This window comes from Taurulus bubalis, assembly GCF_910589615.1.
Source record: "Taurulus bubalis genome assembly, chromosome: 2".
In the NCBI taxonomy this organism is placed as follows: Eukaryota; Metazoa; Chordata; class Actinopteri; order Perciformes; family Cottidae; genus Taurulus; species Taurulus bubalis.
Genome location: NC_136590.1, coordinates 15,275,034 through 15,296,418, shown reverse-complemented (window position 1 = coordinate 15,296,418; position 21,385 = coordinate 15,275,034). Strand labels below are relative to the sequence as shown.

The 21,385-nt window shown below is 42.3% G+C and overlaps 3 protein-coding genes across 3 annotated transcripts; 2 read left to right on the top strand and 1 right to left on the bottom strand.

The window, feature by feature from the left end:
• Window positions 1-375: 375 nt before the first annotated feature.
• eif2ak1 (eukaryotic translation initiation factor 2-alpha kinase 1) lies at window positions 376-9,867 on the top strand. The gene is made up of 15 exons (XM_079237234.1): window positions 376-692; window positions 2,076-2,243; window positions 2,360-2,496; window positions 3,039-3,082; window positions 3,186-3,285; window positions 3,391-3,471; window positions 3,556-3,649; window positions 3,785-3,833; window positions 4,150-4,531; window positions 4,688-4,796; window positions 4,898-5,004; window positions 7,690-7,804; window positions 7,907-7,986; window positions 8,175-8,408; window positions 9,497-9,867. The coding sequence occupies exons 1-15, from the start codon at window positions 521-523 to the stop codon at window positions 9,593-9,595; spliced, it is 1,971 nt and encodes a 656-aa protein (XP_079093360.1). The 5' UTR covers window positions 376-520; the 3' UTR covers window positions 9,596-9,867.
• LOC306753363 (ankyrin repeat domain-containing protein 61-like) lies at window positions 4,893-7,210 on the bottom strand (the record flags this gene model as incomplete). The annotated part of the gene is made up of 5 exons (XM_079237232.1): window positions 4,893-5,729; window positions 5,859-6,056; window positions 6,314-6,482; window positions 6,695-6,789; window positions 7,031-7,210. 5 exons carry the CDS (start codon window positions 7,208-7,210, stop codon window positions 5,112-5,114), a joined length of 1,260 nt encoding a protein of 419 aa, XP_079093358.1. The 3' UTR covers window positions 4,893-5,111.
• A 2,052-nt stretch (window positions 9,868-11,919) lies between the features above and the next one.
• usp42 (ubiquitin specific peptidase 42) lies at window positions 11,920-19,721 on the top strand (the record flags this gene model as incomplete). Its single annotated transcript, XM_079214113.1, has 17 exons — window positions 11,920-12,160; window positions 12,811-13,017; window positions 13,177-13,287; window positions 13,512-13,611; window positions 14,163-14,230; window positions 14,353-14,423; window positions 14,934-15,016; window positions 15,133-15,244; window positions 15,330-15,470; window positions 15,876-15,976; window positions 16,082-16,250; window positions 16,382-17,068; window positions 17,188-17,270; window positions 17,431-18,546; window positions 18,884-19,197; window positions 19,304-19,369; window positions 19,518-19,721. 16 exons carry the CDS (start codon window positions 11,920-11,922, stop codon window positions 19,363-19,365), a joined length of 3,666 nt encoding a protein of 1,221 aa, XP_079070239.1. The 3' UTR covers window positions 19,366-19,369; window positions 19,518-19,721.
• Between the last annotated feature and the right edge of the window lie 1,664 nt (window positions 19,722-21,385).

Sequence of the window (21,385 nt, the reverse complement as noted above, 5' to 3'; positions counted from 1 at the left end):
TGTACATAAATAAGTATTATTAAATCCGTTACCTCACACTTTGTAGTATTTCATCACCTAATTTAGCAACCGGAATCTGTGACCGAGCAAGATGTTAGGGAGCGTCTGCATTTACCTCACATAGTGAAAAACGAATAACAAGATTCATTGTTGCAGAAGTGTTCTCAGTAGTTTGAAGCTGTAGTATTATAATTCTAATAGAAAACAACACTTGCAGTAATTTTGTACTGTAATTCTGTGGTACCATTTATTTCTGTCCGTATATACTGTCGTAACGTACGGGGATAATGTATGTACATTGCCAGTCGGTCCCTACCCGGTTGAATCATGGCCGTCTTCTGACAGAATAGTCCGTATGGGACTTTGGAGATTAATATTAGAGACAGTTACACGATGTAAACACCAAGTACGGACGGATTTAACGAGTAGTTTTACGATACGAATTGAGTCATGTGAATGTGGCAGCGTTTTTAAAAAAAAAGTACTTTATTTTGTCACGTCAACATTTTTCACATACAACATGTCCAGTTCAACGGCCAACGTCGGACTCCTGAGGTCAGAGGAAAGTTCTGGAGGCAGCAGTAACCTCTTGGTCGTCCGCAGCCTAAAACCCTCCAAGAGACACGGGCCGGAGAGTCACGTTAGCCTGCTCAGTTTTGCTAGCGAAGAGGACGATGAAGTCCACTTTGACAGTAAGCAGCGTTTCCTCCTGTACTTCATGTCGCTGCCCAACGGTTAGCTGATCCGTATCGAGTTGGCTCTGGTGACAGTTATCCGACATTATGACGTAATGGCCAGAATAAAACGTCAAATCAATAGTTTAAGACTTTCTTGCTTTTATAAACAGGCAGGGGCGAAGTTGAGGTATAATAGGCCACGTGACCATCGTGATCCTGAGGCCCCGCCCTCCCTGTTTACTGCAGCCATGTTTTGTGTTTTTTTTAAATGTTTTATTCAATAATTGCACAATTTCATAAATTGTCAATAACCAACTGCGAAACACATTGAAATACAGTTAATCCAACAAGCCAGGGGGGCAACCGCAGAGAGAGAAACAAATGCAAATAGAAAAGACAGAAACAAAGTATAAAACGTAAATAAACTAAGACACTAAGTAACAAGCTCTGATCGTGTAATTGCAAATATGTATATCACAGGCAATGCATGCCGTTACTGTTCTCATGGCCTTTTTGTATGTTTTGTGTGAAATGTGTGGAGCCTCAAACCAAAGATATGATATTCTCTCAGACTTTAGAAAGCTCCCTCCAGTGCCACAGAATACTGTATACAGCTGTATTCACAGGCCAAGGAGTACTCTCTATGACAAGTAAATGTACCTGTACAATTTTGCAATTGCAATTTGCAATTCCTGTTTATCCACAAACGTATGCACACTTGCAGTTGTCAAATTACATTTGTATGGGTCGTCATTGGGGTGTAAGATCAAGTCAAATCTTAGTTTAGCAATGGATCTCTGCTTCAGAACAAGTCTGGACTTGCCAATCCACTTCCTCCTGCTGTAAAATTAAATGAGTGAAGAAATGTTGGCCAGATGAAACAGCTTTTCCTTCCCATTCGGCAAGTGTGTTTACAAGTGTTTACAATCAGTGAGTGAGTACAGTAGGTGGAGGAGGCTGGCGTCTGCTGGACCAGGCAGATAAGCATTACTGCTGTGCACACCCCCTTATGTACAAACAAAAAGGGAAATTGTTTTTGCATTGGAGGTGAACAGGATATCATTAGTACAGCTTTGAGTGGTTAATATTAGAGCACAAGTGTTTTTACACAGAAAGAAATGGACCTAGGGGACAGAAACATTGTTCAAATGATAGCAAAAGTCATTGAAGAAGGTAAGACGACAGAGAGGAGATATTGTGGTCTTATGTTTATTTAATTTTAGCGTGAGTTCAACAAAGTAAAATATAATTTAAACTGTTGTTTCTAGCTCCAAGAATAGAAGCGAACATAGTATTATGTTGAAGCAGTTAATTCTTTCTTCTTTATTTGTTTATTATTTACCACTGCTTCCTCTTTCTCTCCTCTTCTTTTTTTCTCTCAATATTTTGTCTACTCAGCTTCCGACACAGATAATAACTGTGAGGGGTTGATGGCTGGTAGACATTACCCGTCCATCCAAGAGTTTGCCTCAGCAATCCCCAACCACCTTCTCCTGGGGTCTCTACTGGAGCACCTGTGCTTCGTCTACGAGAGCAACCCAACGCGCTCACGTACGCTGTTCAAAAGTATGTACTGAGATGTTGCGCTTGGAAACGACAGTCAGTTTAAATCAGGATCTTGACGTTATTGTTTAATTGTTCCAAATGTATTTACAAATTATTTTTGTTGTTTCCGCTGACAGTCATTGGCCAGCGTTTAGCTGCCATGAACCTCCTCTCTCCTTTGGCCATAAGTGATGAGTTCAGCACCGTCAGACTGCAGCACAACCGGGCGTTCACTGAGCTGCTCCATGCTGCTAGCTCCTCACTGTGTCCACAGGTACACAGGAAAAACGGCAAAGTAATTGTTCCAGAGTTACTGTTATTTTCCTCTAAAGGAGTAATATTTCATCACTTTGGAGCGTAGTTACTACCCGTAGCCATTAGAGTAGGAGCAAATCTTTTGGAGTAAAACAGCGTGACCACGGCCACCACAGTACCTTAAGTTCCGTTTCCGCCGCCATGAAACCTCTCGCTACGCTGGAACAAGCTGATGGTTTATGGGACGGAAGAGAGCTGAAGGGAGTTGAATCCAATTCTATATATAATTCTATTTAGAGTTGAATCTAATTCTATATATAATTCTATAAAGAATTGATTCAAATTCTATATAGAATTCTATATAGAATTGAATCCAATTATATTCTACTGTGTAACTGGACCTCTCTGGGCCTTTGTATCAGTTGAAATGTTGTCAGTTTAGGACTATTATGTATAGTGGTTATTTGTACTTGGTATAATAGGAACAACTGTACAGTCTAGTGTGGCTTGTTAGCGTGTCCACAGTGTGGTTAGTGTGTTTATCCTCTTCTCAATTTGCAGGGCCAGCAAGGTGCCGGCACAAATGCTCACAAGCCTGCTGTAAGGTAGGCTATGCGTTGAGTAGTTTGTAATGTTGAGTTGCTTCAATGGAATATTAATATGTTATCAAGTATTGTGAAAGAGATGTTTGTCTTTGCCTTCCCGCAGACCAAAGGAGGGACTGTTCCAAGCGCAGACGTCCCGGTATCTAAGTGAATTTGAAGAAATATTTCGACTCGGAAAAGGATCTTATGGAAATGTTTTTAAGGTATTACACTCTGTTCAACTCCATGCTATTTTTTCCAACAAACTCCTCCAAAGAAGAACATGAGTTGAGTTTATCAACACAATCGTCTTCTTTTTTATCTTGAAGGTTATGAACAAATTGGATGGACAGTATTATGCTGTTAAGAAAATTCTCATCAGAAAAGTCTCAAAGGATGACTGCATGAAGGTAGGCCATCAGTGTTTTTTTCCAATACAGCCCTTATATTTCTAAATTCAGAGATATAATTTTGATCATTTTGTTTGGCTCTAGGTCCTCAGGGAAGTTAAAATGTTATCCAGCCTGCTTCATGTAAACGTTGTGGGCTATCACACTGCGTGGATGGAGCATGTTCAGCCTGCTGCATGTAAGTACTTCTGTTCTGTGACAAGTCTCTTGGGCTGAAATACGTGTACTTACTATTCATTGAGTTTAGAGAACAATAACAGTAAATGTTTTTTATCATAAGAGAGGCTTCATGTGAAAGACATCTCTGTTGCAGATCCGGAGTCTCTCCTGCCTGCACTGGAGTCACCTGAACAACAAGACAGGTGGGATCAGTGTCCATTTAATATTTTCTGTCATTGCATGATTCAATTGATTGACAGACAATTATCATATAAATTGATGATGGAATTAATCCTAAATTGAAGCCTGTTTTTCCTTGTTGTGAACAATTTGGGAATAATTACAGACTTTGATTCTGTGAGGACAGAAATTATTTTTGGCATAATATTTTTTATAAGCAGGTGAATAACATAAATATTTCAAACAGTGTTTACAGTATTTATCTTGGGGCATTGGATGCAATAATAGTCATTACACTGTCAAACAACACTAAATCGATTTCGGCTCTTTCAATCACAGTTTTGATGAGAGCTCTGACGACAACAGCGACAGCTCCTCGATAGTTTTTCAAAGCCTCAGTCAAGCATCAACAGACTCAAGTGCCAATGTACTCCCGAGAGAGGCCGAGCCCTTCGGAGCTTTGGTTCCAACCCCGGAGAATAGCCAAGTGGTGTGTGCCAAGACGATGCGCCGGATTCCGAAGAACTACGTCCCCTGTGTGTTCCTGGGACAGGGGGGTCCCCCGAAGAGTTCCAAATGTCCTGCCATGGGGTGGGACAGCTCAGCACTGTTAGAGGAGGAGTCCAGCAGGAGTAGCATCGAACCGAACAACAACTCCTGCATCGACGAGGAATTTCAGCAGTGGACTGGCAAAAAACGCACAACAAAGCCTTCTAAAGAGGTTGGCACTTAAAGAGGCTTTCAGTGATCAGACAAATTACAAATAAAGATTGCCATGTTTTATATAGCGTAGTGGAAGTTAAGTGATTTGTTTACAGAACTTGTTACACATTTTCTTACAGTGAAACATGCACGTTTGGTTGGTCTGTATCTGCAGGGACAGTTCCACCTGATGCTCTACATCCAGATGCAGCTGTGTGAGCGCTCACTGAAGGACTGGATCTCTGAGAGGAACACCAAGCCCAGAGAAGAACAAACCCCAAGATGTAATTGTTTAAAACATAGACAACTTCGCAAAATGACGTTGTTCCATTACAAATCAAATGCACTTTTGAAGCAAAAAAAATAATACTTTTGTTTTTTCCAGGTCCATATGGATGTGTTGACACCGAACACACACTCAACCTGCTGAGAGGGATTCTTGAAGGAGTCGAGTACATTCACTCCAGGGGAATCATGCACAGAGACCTGAAGGTGAGGTGCTTTGCTAAATATTATTGCATCAGCAAATCTTTGCGGTTGTCTCTGAAGCTTAATGCAAACTTTAGCAGTCACTTATAGTTTGCAGTGACACAACAGTGTCAACTAACGTCAAACAAGTCATTGAAATGTTCTTGGTCACCATCTGTCACAAAAGAAATGTGTTTTTCCCAGTAGTTGAACACAAAGTCATATAGCTTATCAGGCAGACGTTTTCTCAACTCTTCGCTCTTGCCTTGGACATGTTTTAGATAAATATCACTCTTGCAGATATCCTGAAGCCTCCTCGGCTGCTGAGTGAGTTTCAGCAGCTGGTCTCTCTGTTTAAAGAAACATGGTTGCATCAAGGCAGAGGGCAGGTGGCCGCTCTGGTTGTAGACAGTGAACGGGGAGGTCAGACTGAGGAGTTTCACCAGCAGCAGGTTGTTCCTTACATTGGTCCTGTTGTTCAGGAACAAGAACAGACAGTTCTCCCCTGCTTTGCTCAGCCTTTTGATGTTGGCTCCGTACCTGAGCAGGACGTCCACCAGCTCCTTGTTGCCCATGCGGCACGCCTCCTGTAAAGGCGTCAATCCAGCCTTGTTCACCGCGTTGACCTCGGCCTCCTGCTCAAGCAGCTCAGAGATGCAGCTCATGTCGTCTTCCAGGGTTTTAGTGGTCTTCATGGAGATTGCCAAAGCAGCTAGGTGCAGAGGAGTGTTCCCAGAGGGCTTCACCGCCTGTAAAATAGTCAAGAATGTATTGAATTTATTGTAGGACAGATGTAGAACCTAGTGCACATATTTCAACAGACTTAAAAACACTGAAATGACAGTAAAAGGGGAATCGCTGGGCGTCCCAATACGAACCATGTTCATGTCTGCGCCCTCCTTGATCAAGCTGGCCATGATGTCCTTATGGAGGATCCCGGCAGCCATATGCAGGGGCGTCATCCCATTACTGTCCACAGCATTGACATCAGCACCAAAGCTGGCCAGAATTGGGATAGCAGACCGAGCCATGTAGCGTACTGATAGGTGGAGAGCTGTCTGGTGACTCCCCTCAACCTAGAGAGCCACCACACGAAACACACCTTTGGCAAAACCATAGAAATAGGACAAGAGCATTTACAAAAAGACATATTTGCATTCTTAAGGATGTTTTTTTCTTAATTTTCTGTCTGATTTAATTTCAACCTTACAAATGACTCATTCCTCTTGACTTTTTTTCCTTGTTTTTCTACTCTGTTGCATTTTGCAGATAGGCGCTTAATTTAGTACAAAAACAGGCTAAACATTGATTTTCTACATTAAAAACATTTCACCTTTGCATTAACGTTAATGCCGTGCTCAAAGAGGAGCCGCAGACAGGCCTCTGGCTGCCTACGCTTGCCAATCACAGCAGACTGGAACTTGGAGCTTGGTTTTGTAGGAGGCAGGATGCTCGGCCAACCGGCTATCACCAAGTGCAAAGGGGTGCGACCGAGCCGGTCCCTGTGATAGATGTAGAGATGGTGAAACTGGTGTGACCAGTGACATGTGTTTCATGAGTTAATTAGTTTATTTCAACTCTAGCTAAGTTATTCTATTTGAGGCGTATACCACAAGAAGAATAACAACCTCATGTCAGCCTGTAGTAGATAGGCGGGATGTTAGGTGTTAGTTTGTGTGTCTGTATCCTTGTCCAGGTGTGTGTTTCTCCTGACCTCATTTCTGGCTCTGCTCCTGTTGACAGCAGGCTTTGCATGCTCTTTACTCTTCCATAAGAGGCAGCCAGATGAAGGGGAAGTGTAGCAAGGCCCTGAGGCAAGACAATATGAGACAAGTCAAACTGGAAAACTAGAACATACTAATACTGAAAGACTTTTCTCTATTTTTACCTTTAATTTCATGAATATAATGACTACATCAGAGCACAAACACTCGACAATTTATAGTATGACTTTTTTTCTTTCTGTCCATGTGACAGTGTCACACTTACATTTAACATGTTTTAGTAATTACAAGTCATTTAAAAGAAATGATCACATTCTTGCATTTACCTTCCACAAAACTTCTCCGGGTGCACCACCTATCTCGATAAGAAAGTTGCTCCCATGCTTTTTTGACATGTCTTCGACACGTCCCGAGTCTTCATCCATAATTGCAGTATAAAATTCATTATTGGGAAACTTGACGATGTTACTGCTCCTGTCCTCACATTCCTTGCTCTCCTTCAACATGACCAGGCATCGCAGCTTCACTTCTGTCTATGTTAAGTCTTCCAGGAAGTGTGTGGTGGTTGAAAGCTGGTTATTCTAGTCCATCACATGATTTCAACATGTCAGTTTGAGAATACGTTTGATGTTTTCCTGTCACAACTGATAACTCTGTGTTGTGTGCAGGGCCAATAATGAGGACAGGTGACACCTTTCTAACTAATTTATAGGTGTTTCCATGCGTGTGGCACTTTAGTATTTTACTTTGAGAAAAGCAGGGAAAGTACCTTGTAAAAGCTTAAAATGCAGCAATTCATGTTCAGTATTTACACATTTCAGCTGAGTTGTTTATGTGATATGAAGCAGCTGGATGTTTCAGAATTGTCTCTCCTTTTAACAAAGGCTTCTGAGTGCGCTGAAAATATTTGTTCACTTTCAAAAACCTTGGAAATCAGTATCTTTACACCCACATAAAACTAATTGCAATGTGATTTTCTCCACAGCCCAGGAACATTTTCCTCCATGGAAATGACTGCCATGTTCGAATTGGGGACTTTGGTTTGGCCTGCAAGGATATAATAATGGATGGCCATAAAAACACTGCATCTCCCAGCAGTGGTAAAACTGCACCTCTTTGCTTGTTATATTTTCATGACAGTGACTCACAGAATCACCAGTAGATGGCGCCATGTACTTTAAAGTCACATCTGTATTTTGCAGATTCCTCACATACTACAGGTGTTGGCACATTTGTGTATGCTGCTCCAGAACAACTGAAGGGCTGCCATTATGATTCAAAGGTAAACATATTAATAGTAAGACAACTAAATTAATATAAATTCAGTATTCATTTTTCATGAAACATGGCGCATATTTCTGTGTTGTGTTTTCATAATTTATCAACGTTGTCATTTTATCACTATTCTTTATCACTATCATCCCTATGACATTTGTATCAACTCTATTTGGGATGTTGTTGCTCTCCCAGTCAGACATGTACAGCATCGGAGTGCTGGCTCTCGAGCTATTTCAGCCGTTTGGGACCGAGATGGAACGGGTCCGGACCCTGGGGGACCTGAGAGAGGGGGAAATCTCAAACTCGTTCTGCCAGAGATGGCCAGTCCTGACGAAGTTCATCATGAAACTGACGAATAAGGAGCCCAGTGTTCGTCCCACAGCTAGCCAGCTTCTACAGAGTGAACTCCTCTGCAGTAAAGACATCGTATGTTGGGATAAATGAATACATTTGAGTTTCATGCCGTGTTCACACCGGACGCGACGCGAATTTGCGGCGCCGCGTCCACCGCGGAAGAGGGTGTTCACACCAAACGCGAATTCGCGGCGCGACCAAAGGGCGTGTCTTAGCTCTGTTGCTTGCCTCTGTGAGACAAGCGACGAAGCTTTCATTTCCGCTATCGACCATGGAATAAATAACCACTAGTTCTGCTTTATACTTGTTGTGGAAGTCCCAAACATGTCGGAACATGAAACGCCCTCGTATTTGGGTTCATAACATAATCCGTAGCCGCACACAGCTCGGTGAATTTCACCGACTCCTCCAGGAACTGCGTCTCGCGTATCTCCGTAAAACGATACCGATTATGCCATCCACCATGGAAATAACCACCAGTTCTGCTTTATACTTTTTGTGTAAACTCCTCATATGTCGGAACATCAAACTCCATGGTGTCTGGGTTCATAATATTATCCGTAGTCCCACAACAGTGTCTCAATGAAGCCGCTGTCAGCGCTGGTTCAGGCGGAGCAGCAGCAGTTTCATTCAGAAACGGGGAGACGGCGGTGGTGACGGGCGTAGCTTCTCAACGCTGATTGGCTGCCGCAACTTTGCGTCACGCGATTTCTCCGCCAGAGTTGGGAGAATTCAACTCACGCGAATTCGCGCCGCGTCCTTCGCTTTGTTCGCCCCAGGTCAAACGTTCTGTTCGCGCCGCCTCCAACGCGTCTATCTCGCCGCAAATTCGCGCCGCAGCGCGTCTGTGTATTGACTTAACATGTAAACTGGTCGCGCCGCAAATTTGCGTCCGGTGTGAACACGGCATTAGCCCCCTGATGACTTTTGTGCCATAAAGGTTTATTAATGATTTTTACATTTCTAATCTAAAATCTTCAAAGTGTGTAACTGTGGAAACAAATGTCAGTTCCAGGATTACTTGTGTTTAGTGTTTGTTATTCTGCATGTGTGGTTTTGCTGCATGTGTCACCAGAGAGTGCTCGTTTTTGGCTTAAAACACATCTGAAGTATAGTTCTTGATAATCATTAATAAGTTTAACCTTTATTTCCCTTTACAGGTGATCCATAGTTTACAGAGAAGGGTTGAAGAGCAGGAGGGAGAGATCATGCAGCTGAGGAGACAAATCAGTCGGCTTCAGAGCTCAGAAGTCAGTTAATTTCTCTGAGTCTGACTAGACCTAAGCCTTAAAGGGTCTCAGCCCTCTAGAGACTGTCACAGCTGGATTTATTCAACGATTGCTTTACTATGTTTTGGTGACTTGGTACAATTTTGTGTGTGTGTGTGTGTGTGTGTGTGTGTGTGTGTGTGTGTGTGTGTGTGTGTGTGTTAGCGTTAGCGTTAGCGTTTGAATGTGTCTTGTACACCGGGATGTAAGGGTGCAATTATTTATCTTCATTCAGATGTGTAATAAAACCTACTTCTGCTACATCTCGTTGGATTTATGAGAAGCAATATGTGATTATTGATTATTTGAGATGTTACTTTGAAAGTAGTACACTTATAACAATTTGGGAAAAGTGACCTATAGGCAGGGTTCACAATGTGTATTATATTGTGTAGCTTCTTGATCCTGAGGAGTGCGCTGACATTGTCAGCAAATTGAAAACCATTTGTGGACACGGTAAGCTTTCCAATTTTGATTTTATGGGGATAAGGTGATGTTTATTTTTGTACATGGATATTCAAACAGATGTATGTGTTCTCTTGCCTGTACATGTGGTTGATGGTGGTTGATGGTTGGTTGTAAGGTTAAATTACTGGTCACAGGGAATGGACTGTTTTATTTTGAGAACTTTTTAAAGTGGAAATACTGTGGGTACTGCATACTTTGTTTTTAAATTATCATTTCAGCATAGATGTAACAATTTGTCAAGTAATTATTCTGAAACCACTGATAATATATCAATATGGGTGTAAAGCACGCAATGTTGGATGTACATTATGTACACAAAGGTCAGAAGAGTGTTCATGCGACGGATCTTCCCGAAACACGTTCCTCTCAGAGAACGGCTGTATAAACCAATCAGAGACCTTGTTTCATCGAAGATACCCGGATGTACCCGTGGGGCAATTAGCTACGTCATTGTTCACCGCCGGACACCCGCTGGAAATAAGGAATGGATTTACAACCACTATTAACGTATTCATAACAGATTCCAGGTGAGTGCGTTGTTGATGTTACGGTCTAGTGGCACTTGAACTGTGCAGCAGTAGTGTTCTCGTGGGCCTGAGCCGCTGAGATGTGTTGTAGTAGCCTTACACCGGTTCTCTGTCATGTCGGAGAGAGCAGCGCAGTGAGCACACACAGCCGCCGGTGTCGAGCCCCTCCTTTCTCGGCTCGATAGACGTCCAGTATACGGGCCCACGCAGTTTTTATCAAATGTATTTTGAAGAGGGAAGATTAAACTGCACTTTGGCGTGTGCAGTACACGGTTACGATATTCCCCGCCATGTCAGTCCGCTTCCATCTTGCCGAGCTAGTTAGCTAGCTAGCTAGCTAGCACCACTAGCATCAATATTGCCGCACGAGCGCCGCCACCGTACGCAGCTAGCGCCCTTCGGTGGCTAACAGTAGTTACGTTCGCAGTTTCCATGGTGTTCGTGACTTCTGGAGTCTCGCTTTTCGTTGGTTATTCTGTTCTCGCCATCGACGAGAAAAGTGAGCTTTTAATCGGTGCTCCTTCTCCCAGGTGGGCGGATGGAGGTGTAATGCGTGTATTGGTGAGGTTTAGCGACGCTGCGTGTCAAAGGCCTAGCAGCCGTGTGCGAGCCAACGTGAGCCAGTCTGCCGGAGCAGGTGGGAGGGAACAGCTGTGTGTTGTAAACGTGCTTCAGACTCGGACGTTTCCTGCGTCGTTCACTGGGTCACTTTAGCAGAAGTCCATTTTAACACATAATAATAATAAGTTATTATCCGGCCAGTGTTTTCTGACGTTTGTTTTAAATCAAACATTGCAACATCCCTATAATTTGTTATCACCAAGGGCCAACTCTCTCTCTCGCTGTGTGTGTGTGTGTGTGTGTGTGTGTGTGTGTGTGTGTGTGTGTGTGTGTGTGTGTGAAATCCTGGAACATAATTTTGTTATATCTCGTTAGATCTACTACTAACTAGTATTTGGCTGAGAGATTTGTTACTTTGGTATATATATATATATATATATATATATTATAAATAAAACACAGTCTGCAACTATGACTGTCTAAAGGGGATTGATAGGTGTGAAATTCAAATATTGCAATGCATTTATTTGACAGCACTTTTTGAATGATTTGTGATAAATAGTCATATTAATGGCTATTGCATTGATTGGTTGTAATCTATTTTTACTGTAATGTTATGCAAACGAGTTGTGGGCCACACACGGCGATATATCTACATGTAAAATAACATTAGTATGAAAAACACAAAACCTTGAACTTGATCTGTATTTTCAGCAGCCATGCATACTTCTGTTTTTTCCCCTCATACAGCAATGAACAATGACCATAGTTGACAGATCTTCAGAAAAGTCTGACCACGAGTCAGTCGGGTGTAAGCGATCTCCCTTCACCAGTGGAGACGTGGGGATGGACGGTAGCTGTTCCAGCAGCTGGGCTATGGGTCCTACCATGCCCAATGACTCTCCACGGCTGAAGGCTGCAGGAGGCTGCCTGGGCCCAACGCCTGGAGCTGCAGTCTACAACAGCACACCCTCCTCTGTGGATCGGTCCAAGGAGCAAGGTAGAAACGAGGGCTTTTATTAGCTGTGTTTTTATGCAAGTGTCTTGTAAGCTGGTTTGGAACTATACACATTACTTGTATTTATCCATTGCATGGAAGAGTTCCCTGACCTATGTCTTCAAAATTTGACATGAATTTGACACATACCAAAAGTCAATATTTTCCTACCCATATTGGAAATGCGGATATAAATGATACCACGCTGCACTAATGAAGCTACGCTATTTGCTACTGTGAGAGTGTCGCACAACTAGTTTTGTGGGTATTGTGTTGCTGCTGCCACTCTACTTTCACTCATCCAGTTACAGAACCAAGCCAGTTTCGAAGTGAGAACATGATCAGTCTCTTGAGCTTGTGATGCAGTTGGTGATTTAATATAAAGAGCAGCAGCCTGACTAGTTTCGCAAAAACTAAAGAGAAACTCTGTCTTGTCTTTTCTCCTTCAGCTTATTTTAAAGTTGTACTCGGTAGTCATGATCACGTGATATAACTCTTAATACTGATAGCTATGACTGTAAGGTCCAGAAGGTTCCTGATGTGCCAGTATGTACTTACATAGAGTACATAACATACAGATACTTGTTTTTGGCCTGGACTTGGTAAATTCATTGAATTTAATTTTAATAATAATGTTGGCTCTGTGTGTACAGTGATGAGCAGTGGTGATGGCATTGACTCGCCCCAGAAGGTCCTCTTTCCTCCAGAGCGGCTCAACCTAAAGTGGACTCAGGTTCACCGCATTGGAGCTGGCCTGCAGAACATGGGGAACACCTGCTTTCTCAACTCAGCCCTGCAGTGTCTCACCTACACTCCTCCGTTTGCCAACTATTTGCTGACACGGGAGCACTCTAAAACGTGTAAGTTATTGTTTCATGATGCTTCTTTGGACCTAATAAGTTTTTGTCTACTTATACAGTCGTGCAGTAATTATCACATCAATGTTGTATCTATGAGCTACCTTCTTGTCCGATTCATGTCTTACTCATCAATGTTTTGTCCATCTGTTGCTGCTACAGGTCATGAGCCGGGGTTCTGTATGATGTGCACCATGCAAAACCACATCATTCAGGTCTTTGCAAACTCTGGCAATGTCATTAAGCCCATTGGTGTGCTCAATGAGCTCAAAAGTAAGTGATTGTCTGTAAAACACTGAAATTGTGCCCTTTGACAAAATGTTTACCTGAAATGGATGACAGGAGGCGCTGTGTGCCCTTTTTAATTTTGGAGGGAAATTTACTTTAGGGGGTTTATAGTGTGCTGTTAAAATTTTTTGAACTTAGCATCCTTTGCAAGTGTGATATCATATAACAACGTCTTACATATTTTCCTGTTTTGGGTTTTTCCCTCACAGGGATTGCTAAGCACTTCCGCTATGGAAGCCAAGAGGATGCCCATGAGTTCCTGCGGTACACAGTGGATGCTATGCAAAAGTCCTGCTTAACTGGAACCAAGTAAGTTTCATACATCTCCAAAACTGTACACTGCTTCGGATACTTTTTATTTTTTCTTCTTTTATCAATATGCCACCAAATAGGAAGGGAAGTACTACTGTATTCTGTATTGCGCTGATGCATTGAATATTCTGCAAAGACTAAATCTAGCATAAAAGCTATACACTATGAAGTATTCATGATTGTCTACTGAAATGTGTAGAGCCGTTGCCAAGTAGGTTATGTACACATGTTTAATAGATACCCTGGCCCGGCCACTGTGGCTCTCAGGGGACTGAGAGGGATTTTAGGAACCTCAAGTATTAAGTAAATTCTTATTCTGTAATAACAGGTGGCCTCTCATCTAATTACTCTTGCTCTAATTCTTCCCTTTCTTGCTCCTGCTCTTTTGGCTGCAAAATGTTGTGACCTGACAGTGCAAAACACTGTAAAGTGACATTTCTTCTCTGCTCCAGTACAACCTGAAAATATTTGTGTTTGTTTCTTGGATTCATACGGCAACCAGTCGGTTATGCCATTGTTTTTCATCCTCGTATTTATCTTTGTGACAGATTGGACAGGCAAACGCAGGCAACCACTTACATCCATCAAGTATTTGGCGGCTACCTAAGGTCCAGAGGTACGTTAGAAGTGTTGACTTAGTTTTTGGATTTCATTCTTCAAAATGAAGTATGTTTTTGTTTTATTTCTCAGCTTTCCTTGACTAATAAATAAACACTGTTTTTTTCTTTTCTTTTTCAGTTAAATGTTTAAACTGCAAAGCAGTCTCGGATACATTTGACCCTTTTCTAGATATAACTCTGGAAATTAAGGTAAAGAAAAAATAACATGTGGCTCTGATATGCCTCCGTTTTCTATTTTACTGCATAACAATGAGTCCTGTCACGATAAGCACTTTAGTTGGATGATATTGTTGCAGGAATAATTAAAAAAAAAAAACTGTAATTTTAAGACAATTTTATGTGACTGAAAACAATAGAGTAGAATAGCATAATAGTGCATTTACACCCTTTTTCAAAGAGCAATTAACTTTTAATTCTTGGAACTTTTAACATTGGAATTGGAATGTGGAAAAATATTTCAATATTCTAACAATAAAAAAAAATTGAACGATAAATAAATAAAGAAATCGTGAATTTTTGTAACGGAGCCCAATATTCACAATGTTAATGTATCGGTTAATGGCAAGGTCAGCAAAAATTATCAAGGTCATGTCCATATCATTTATGCTCAGTCAATAACGTAATTATCATGACAGGCATAGTAATTTTTTTGCACCGATCTTACAAACGGAACCAAAAGTAATTTTTCTCTCCATGCAGACAGCTCCCAGTGTCTCCAAGGCTCTGGAGCAGTTTGTCAAGCCAGAGCAGCTGGATGGAGAAAATGCCTACAAATGCACCAAGTAAGTTGTTTTACAGACTAAAGGAATTTAGAAAACATGACAAGAAAGAGCCAGGGTTTTATTTTCTAATTTATATGCATTTGACAGCTAACTGACTGAACATTACTTTTCCTCAGGTGTAAAAAAATGGTCACAGCCTCAAAGAGATTTACCATCCACCGCAGTTCAAATGTGCTCACCCTCTCACTCAAACGCTTTGCAAACTTCAGTGGAGGCAAAATCACAAAGGTACCATGACATGTGTGGACTATCGTATCAAGAACATGATATAATATGAATCATTTATATTAATTAGCTGTCGTTTGGTCATCAGGATGTGAAATATCCAGAATACCTGGACCTGCGGCCCTTTATGTCTCAGTCTCAAGGGGAGCCCCAGGTCTACGGGCTGTTTGCTGTGCTGGTCCACTCTGGATTCAGCTGTCATGCTGGACACTACTTCTGCTATATTAAGGTACTGGCACTGCTATGGACCTCTGTTCTAATCTATCAGGGCACTGTTGTTGCCAAGTACACATACACGCATTGGTCTCTCCAGCAGTCTATCAACAACTCGCCATAAAAGTTTAATGAAGAGATCCTACAACAACTCTTACCTCAGCGCAATGGTCTGAAGTCTTGACAGGTCGAATTTTGTGTGCATAAAAGTATATAGACAATATAATTATTCTAGTAAATCATCTATGTTTACACATTTATCCATGATTATATTTCTTCTTGACAGTGAAAGGTTCTCAACTTTTATTATATTGGAACACTTTAAAATATTAAAATAATTTAAATGGAAGGTGTGTAACCGTGATGATTCTGTTGAGCCAAATATGTTAAAGCCTGCCAACTCTTCTGTTGTGTTTTCCAGGCAAGCAATGGGCAGTGGTATCAGATGAACGACTCCTCTGTGTCTGTCAGTGACATCAGGTCTGTTCTCAACCAGCAGGCCTATGTCCTTTTCTACATCAAGTGAGTAAACTATCATTTTGACTGTCTCAAACCCTTAAATATGAACCCTCCAACTCATTAAAAAAAGTTTCTTATCGCTAATGTTTCTTTCATGTTTGTCACTAGGTCCAGTGATGGGAAGAAAACAGGGGACTACAGCCACATGAGCCATAACCCAAGCATCCCTGGTCAGTCATCTCCACGACCGGTAGTGATACCACGCATCAACACCACCGTCCACCACAACAACAACATGGGCTTCATAGGTCCACAGCTGCCACCACACATGACCAAGGTACTACAGACTTGCTAACATTTCAATACTGGTGATCAGTCATCTTCGAATGTTTTCCTTTAAGATATGTATCCAATGTTGGACCTAGACGCTCAAAACATGTCCTTGTGTACTTTTTGTTTCCTCCTCAGCGCAATCTCCACGTTAATGGCAATGGATCTCTAAGGGACTATCCCAGCAACTCCAAGCCCAGCACCAGCAGCAGTGTTGTGGGAAAACCTAGCCATGGACTGGCCTCTTCCTCTTCTTCCATCTCCCACACAATCAGCCGGCCTACGATGATCCCAGACCACGACAAGCGCCAGAAGCTTTCCTTCTTCATTGGACAAGGCAAACCCAACCGCCCGTCGTCCGCCGCCTCCTCTTACAGCCAGCCAGCCTCTGCCAGCAGCAGCAGCAGCAGCAGCAGCAGCTGCTCCTCCTCCAGCTCTTTATCCTCCTCACAGTCTACCTCAGATGTTCGCTTTGTTCCACGTCAGCTTAACCACAGTAACGGCATGTCTCGCAGTAACAGGGATCACCACACGGGAGGGAATGGAGTGTCGTTCTTGGTGCCGTACGGCCAAGAGTCTTCGGAGGAATCGGACCAGGAGAACTGTGGCACTTTGGAGAAGGGCTTTCTGGCCAAGTCTCACCTTAATGGAAACAAGAGAACGGGAGACGTCTTTGATCATTCCACTCAAGCCACCAACGGACAGTCAGGAATGCACCACAACGGTAACGGATTAAATGGACCAACCAACGGTGTCTTCGAATCCAGTCAAAATGGGCACCGTTATGAACACCACAAAGTGAACGGACACAACACCCCTGATAAAGTAAATTATATGCTTTGTGTTTTCGCTATCACTTCATAGTAGATTGCTAACCTAGTGAACAGTAGTTTTGTCTAAATTCCTATATTATAAATGAATCATGGCTTGTTTTTGCTCCTCAGGTCTCTGGCAGTAATCACGGGGGTTCATCCTCTGTGACTACTGTTGCTGCTAATGGACTAGACGGTGACCATAGTCAAACAAGGTAAGATTAGCACTCTAACACTGAGCTGGAAAAATTATTAATCCATTGAGTAGATATCAAATATATTTGATTACATCTGCACAGTATACACAGACATTGAACCCCCAAAGTATAATACAAAGCAATATTTAAATGCTTCCTGTTTTGTTTGTTTCTACAGCAAAGAGGCACATACTTCTGCCTCATTCCAGGCCAGTTCTTCTCAGAGCATCCATCCTGTTGCCAGTGAAAGCCAGAACCTCTCCACTCCTGACACAAGGGCTAAGAATGTGTCTGAACCACTCCCTCTGCAGACAGCATCCTCTACTGTCAGCTCTCCACCCTCAAATGCTGCTACAAAGACCGATTCTGTCTCATCTAAAGAATCTGCTTCCTCTTCTGCTCTGCATTGCAACCCTACGGCCTTATCCATCCCGCCAGACTGCGCCCAAAACACCAATGGGGCCTCTGCAGCTCCAGAGAAAATTAGCAGAGGTGTGGAGGAAGAAAGAGATGCAACACAGACCAGTGATCTGTCAGCAGAAACTGAAAGACACACAGATTCTAAGGAGCAACACCAGTCTAAGCCCAGTTTTAGAGGCGATGAAGTGCAAACATACCGAGACAGGGAGAGAGACAGACTGTACTCTGACTGCAGCAGAGACAAAGAGAGACACTACAGGGACAGGAGTCAGGAGCGAGAAAGTGTTGGGGATCGGCATCGTTACAGACGGGACTCCAGAGATCCCCACCACCATCAGCGCCCATACAAGGATCGTTTTCCTCCTCACAATCGTTCCTACTGGGAGTCCGAGCACCACTGGGAGCGGACCCTCCCCCACCCTAGGGAGCGTGATCGTGATAGATGCTCTAACCATTACCACCACAATCACAACCGCCGCTACAGAGATGACTGGGACCGTGAGCGGAGGGGACACGGTTATCCCTACAGTGAGAAGTCTCATGGTCGAGGAAGGGGGCAGCCAGACAGTCGAGAATCCCGTGTGATTAAGGACAAGAGCAATGGCAGGGAAAAGGACTATTATCTGTCAAAAGAAGAGAATTCCTCGCCTTCCACTGAGCCGGAAACCTCCACAAAGTCCAAGGGCTCGTCCCCTCAGGCTCGTCTCTCCACGTTTGATTCAGCTCTAAACGGGGAGGATCAGAATTGCAAAAGAACGACTGATCATCTGAGCAAGGAGAGGGATGACAGCGCTGAGGCACACCGCTCTAAAAAACACAAAAAGAGCAAGAAAAAGAAGAAGTCAAAGGATAAAGACAGGCACCGTGAAAGCGGGTGAGTGACACCATCTTTCTCTCTGCTTTGTGACACTTTGTGCAAATTAGTTTTGGATAGTGTATATTTGCCATTTTGCTCAACCATTCAACATTAGAGAATCAACCATCATCATTTTGGACCCTTTTAATTAAGAAAACAAGATATTTTGAAGGCATCACCTTGGGCATCTTTTCACTATTTTGATATTCTATAGATTTAAACGATAAGGAAAATACTCTGAGCTGTAGCCCTAAATTGTTTGTCTTTAGCCGTTGACAAAGCCTGACTCGTTAGTCAGTTTTGGATTTAGTCGAGAATTGGGAATAATCATGGCGTGTTTTCTGTCTTCCCCTAGAAGCTCCGAAGTGGATTCAAACAGAGCCAATGAAACAAAAAAGAAGAAGAAGAAGAAGAAAAAGAGGAGGCCGCGTGACAGCGAGCAGCACAGCCCAGGAGCTGCTCGGAGCCACAAGAGCAGAAGCAGTGAGGAGAAGGAAAGCCGCAAGCGACGCTATGACGACATCAAGGAGGCTAAAAATGACAATGCTTTTTTGCCAGAGAAGCGTCGGTGCTCAGACTACACTGATGGCAGCCGAGAACATCCACTCTCCTCCAACCACACCTCACCCACAAACGGTTCAACTCCCCACCATGTCAACGGATACAAAGGTATTAAAGGTTTTTCACTTCCAAAGTCATCCTCAAAAACAACCAACATGTGGAAATAATGCTGCTGTGGAGCCTGTCAATTAAAAGTGTTCATCCTTTTTTGCAGGAAATGGTTACAGCCAAATCAATGGGGACTCCCATGGATTCTCCAGTGGCTTGAAACCCTGACTCTGTGAGTGGGCACCCTTTCAATGATTCTCACAGTATGCTCTTGCACAATCGGTGCTGGTAAACAGTCGGAACTCTTATCATAGGTGCAAATATCTACGCTCCTGGCTATGCAAACCGATTGTATGGAGGCCTCTTCTTTCTCATTTCAGACGCATCAACAACATTTTAACAACAGCAGAGGAATGACACCTACGACCTTTTTTGACGTGGCGCTTCTTCCTTGGGAGCATATTGTATTTTTACCACAACAAAGGTGTTTTAACTGTTCAGATATTTTTTTTTAAGGCAGATTTATTTGCCCTAATTCTCCTACCTATTGCTAAAGAAGAAGAAAAACAGTCACAAGATAAACATTTATGATGAAAAATATTAATATATACTTGTATGAATACAAACAAAGCCTGGAGCTTAAACATGTCAACTGCTGCTCAGTGGAACTCAGGACTTGAAAACTTGTTAACATCCATCGCGGATATCCACCTGCTTCGAATGAGACGGGAACTAAAGGGAACAGTGTTGCCGAGGAGAAGAATCGTACGGTGGCGCGTTGGCTGCAGGTTTAAGATGTCACCATATCTACAGAGTCGCTATGTCTGAGTTTTTTTCTTTGAGCGGACTATAGAGGGATATGTCAATGAATGAGACAGGAGCGCAGTGCGGGGAGATGAGGCGTCGCTGACTGATACCTCCACATTAACCCTGGACAGACTTGAGGATATTTCCCAGCTTTTAGTTTTTAATTTGGTTTCCGTTGTTGCTCTGAAGCCTAAGATTCACTTTTAAACTTTTTCACAGATGCATTTTTTTTTTCTCTGGATCATGCCTCTCAATTTCTTTTAATTTTATTTTTAAACATCAAAAACAAAAGGAGAAAAAAAAAAGCATCAAACATGTGTTATCATAGCTGTGGACCATTTGTGTTTGCTTTCTAATGAAAAATACAGTTTGTGTCTTATGAATACTGTGAATTTAATTTTGAACTGTACTATCAGTTACTTTTGTATGTAAAATCCTGTATCAGGGTTATCAGTAGATGTTTTGTTTTGCTTTTTTTAAGAAACATCCATGTTAAATTTGACCATATTCTCTGGACAAAAGTTGGGAATGAGTATGTTTTCTTTTTCCCCCCAACTTTAGACAGATGTTGAAAAACTGCTGTTATACCTTTTTAGTTTAGCATGTCAGAATTTATACATTGTATAAGGTAAAAGCCTTAAAATACATTTGTTAATGTCAGAAATTGTAATTTGGTCTTTGACTTTGTTTACAAGCTGTGTTGAAATGAATGAAAAGTGTTGATTGGGATGCCTGACTAGTTGTCAGGGATTTTTGATAAGCTCCTGTCTGCCTTTTGTATAATATATTAGGAATAGACTGATTGTATCCGAGCTTCTTGTTCATCAAACGTTCCACAATAGTTAAATTATGATGTAGATGCATCCGGTGGCTCTCTCTCTCTCTCTCTCTCTCTCACACTCTCACACTCTCTCTCTCACACTCTCTCTCTCACACTCTCTCACACTCTCTCACACACACACACACACACACACACACACACACAGTTCTAGCTATTGGCTGAATGGCTCAGTGGGCTATATTTTATTCACAACACTGTTTCCATGTTTGGAATAACCAAAGACCTGACATGTTGAGGGAGTGGAGCTCTTTTTACTGAATTCACATGCACACAATAACTGTTTTCTGATCAGCATGTCATTTTATTCAAAGTTTCCTTTAAAGTATTCAGGAGTGGTTTTCCCAAACTAAGATGTGTAAATATCAACTCATCTATTAGTGAATTATTCTTGATCTGTTTGGGGAAAGCAGTCCTCAGATTCCAGTCAGCATTCACAAGTCTGGAGTTATGAAAAGTATCTAGTATCTCTTTTGTTTAACCTTTTCAAAGGTGGGGTGCACCCGCCTATGTTCTATACTCTCTTGTCCAACTTGGCATAGTGAGTTTGTATTTCATAAAACATCATGTATTCTCTGATCTTCAGTAATAACGGTGGGAGGA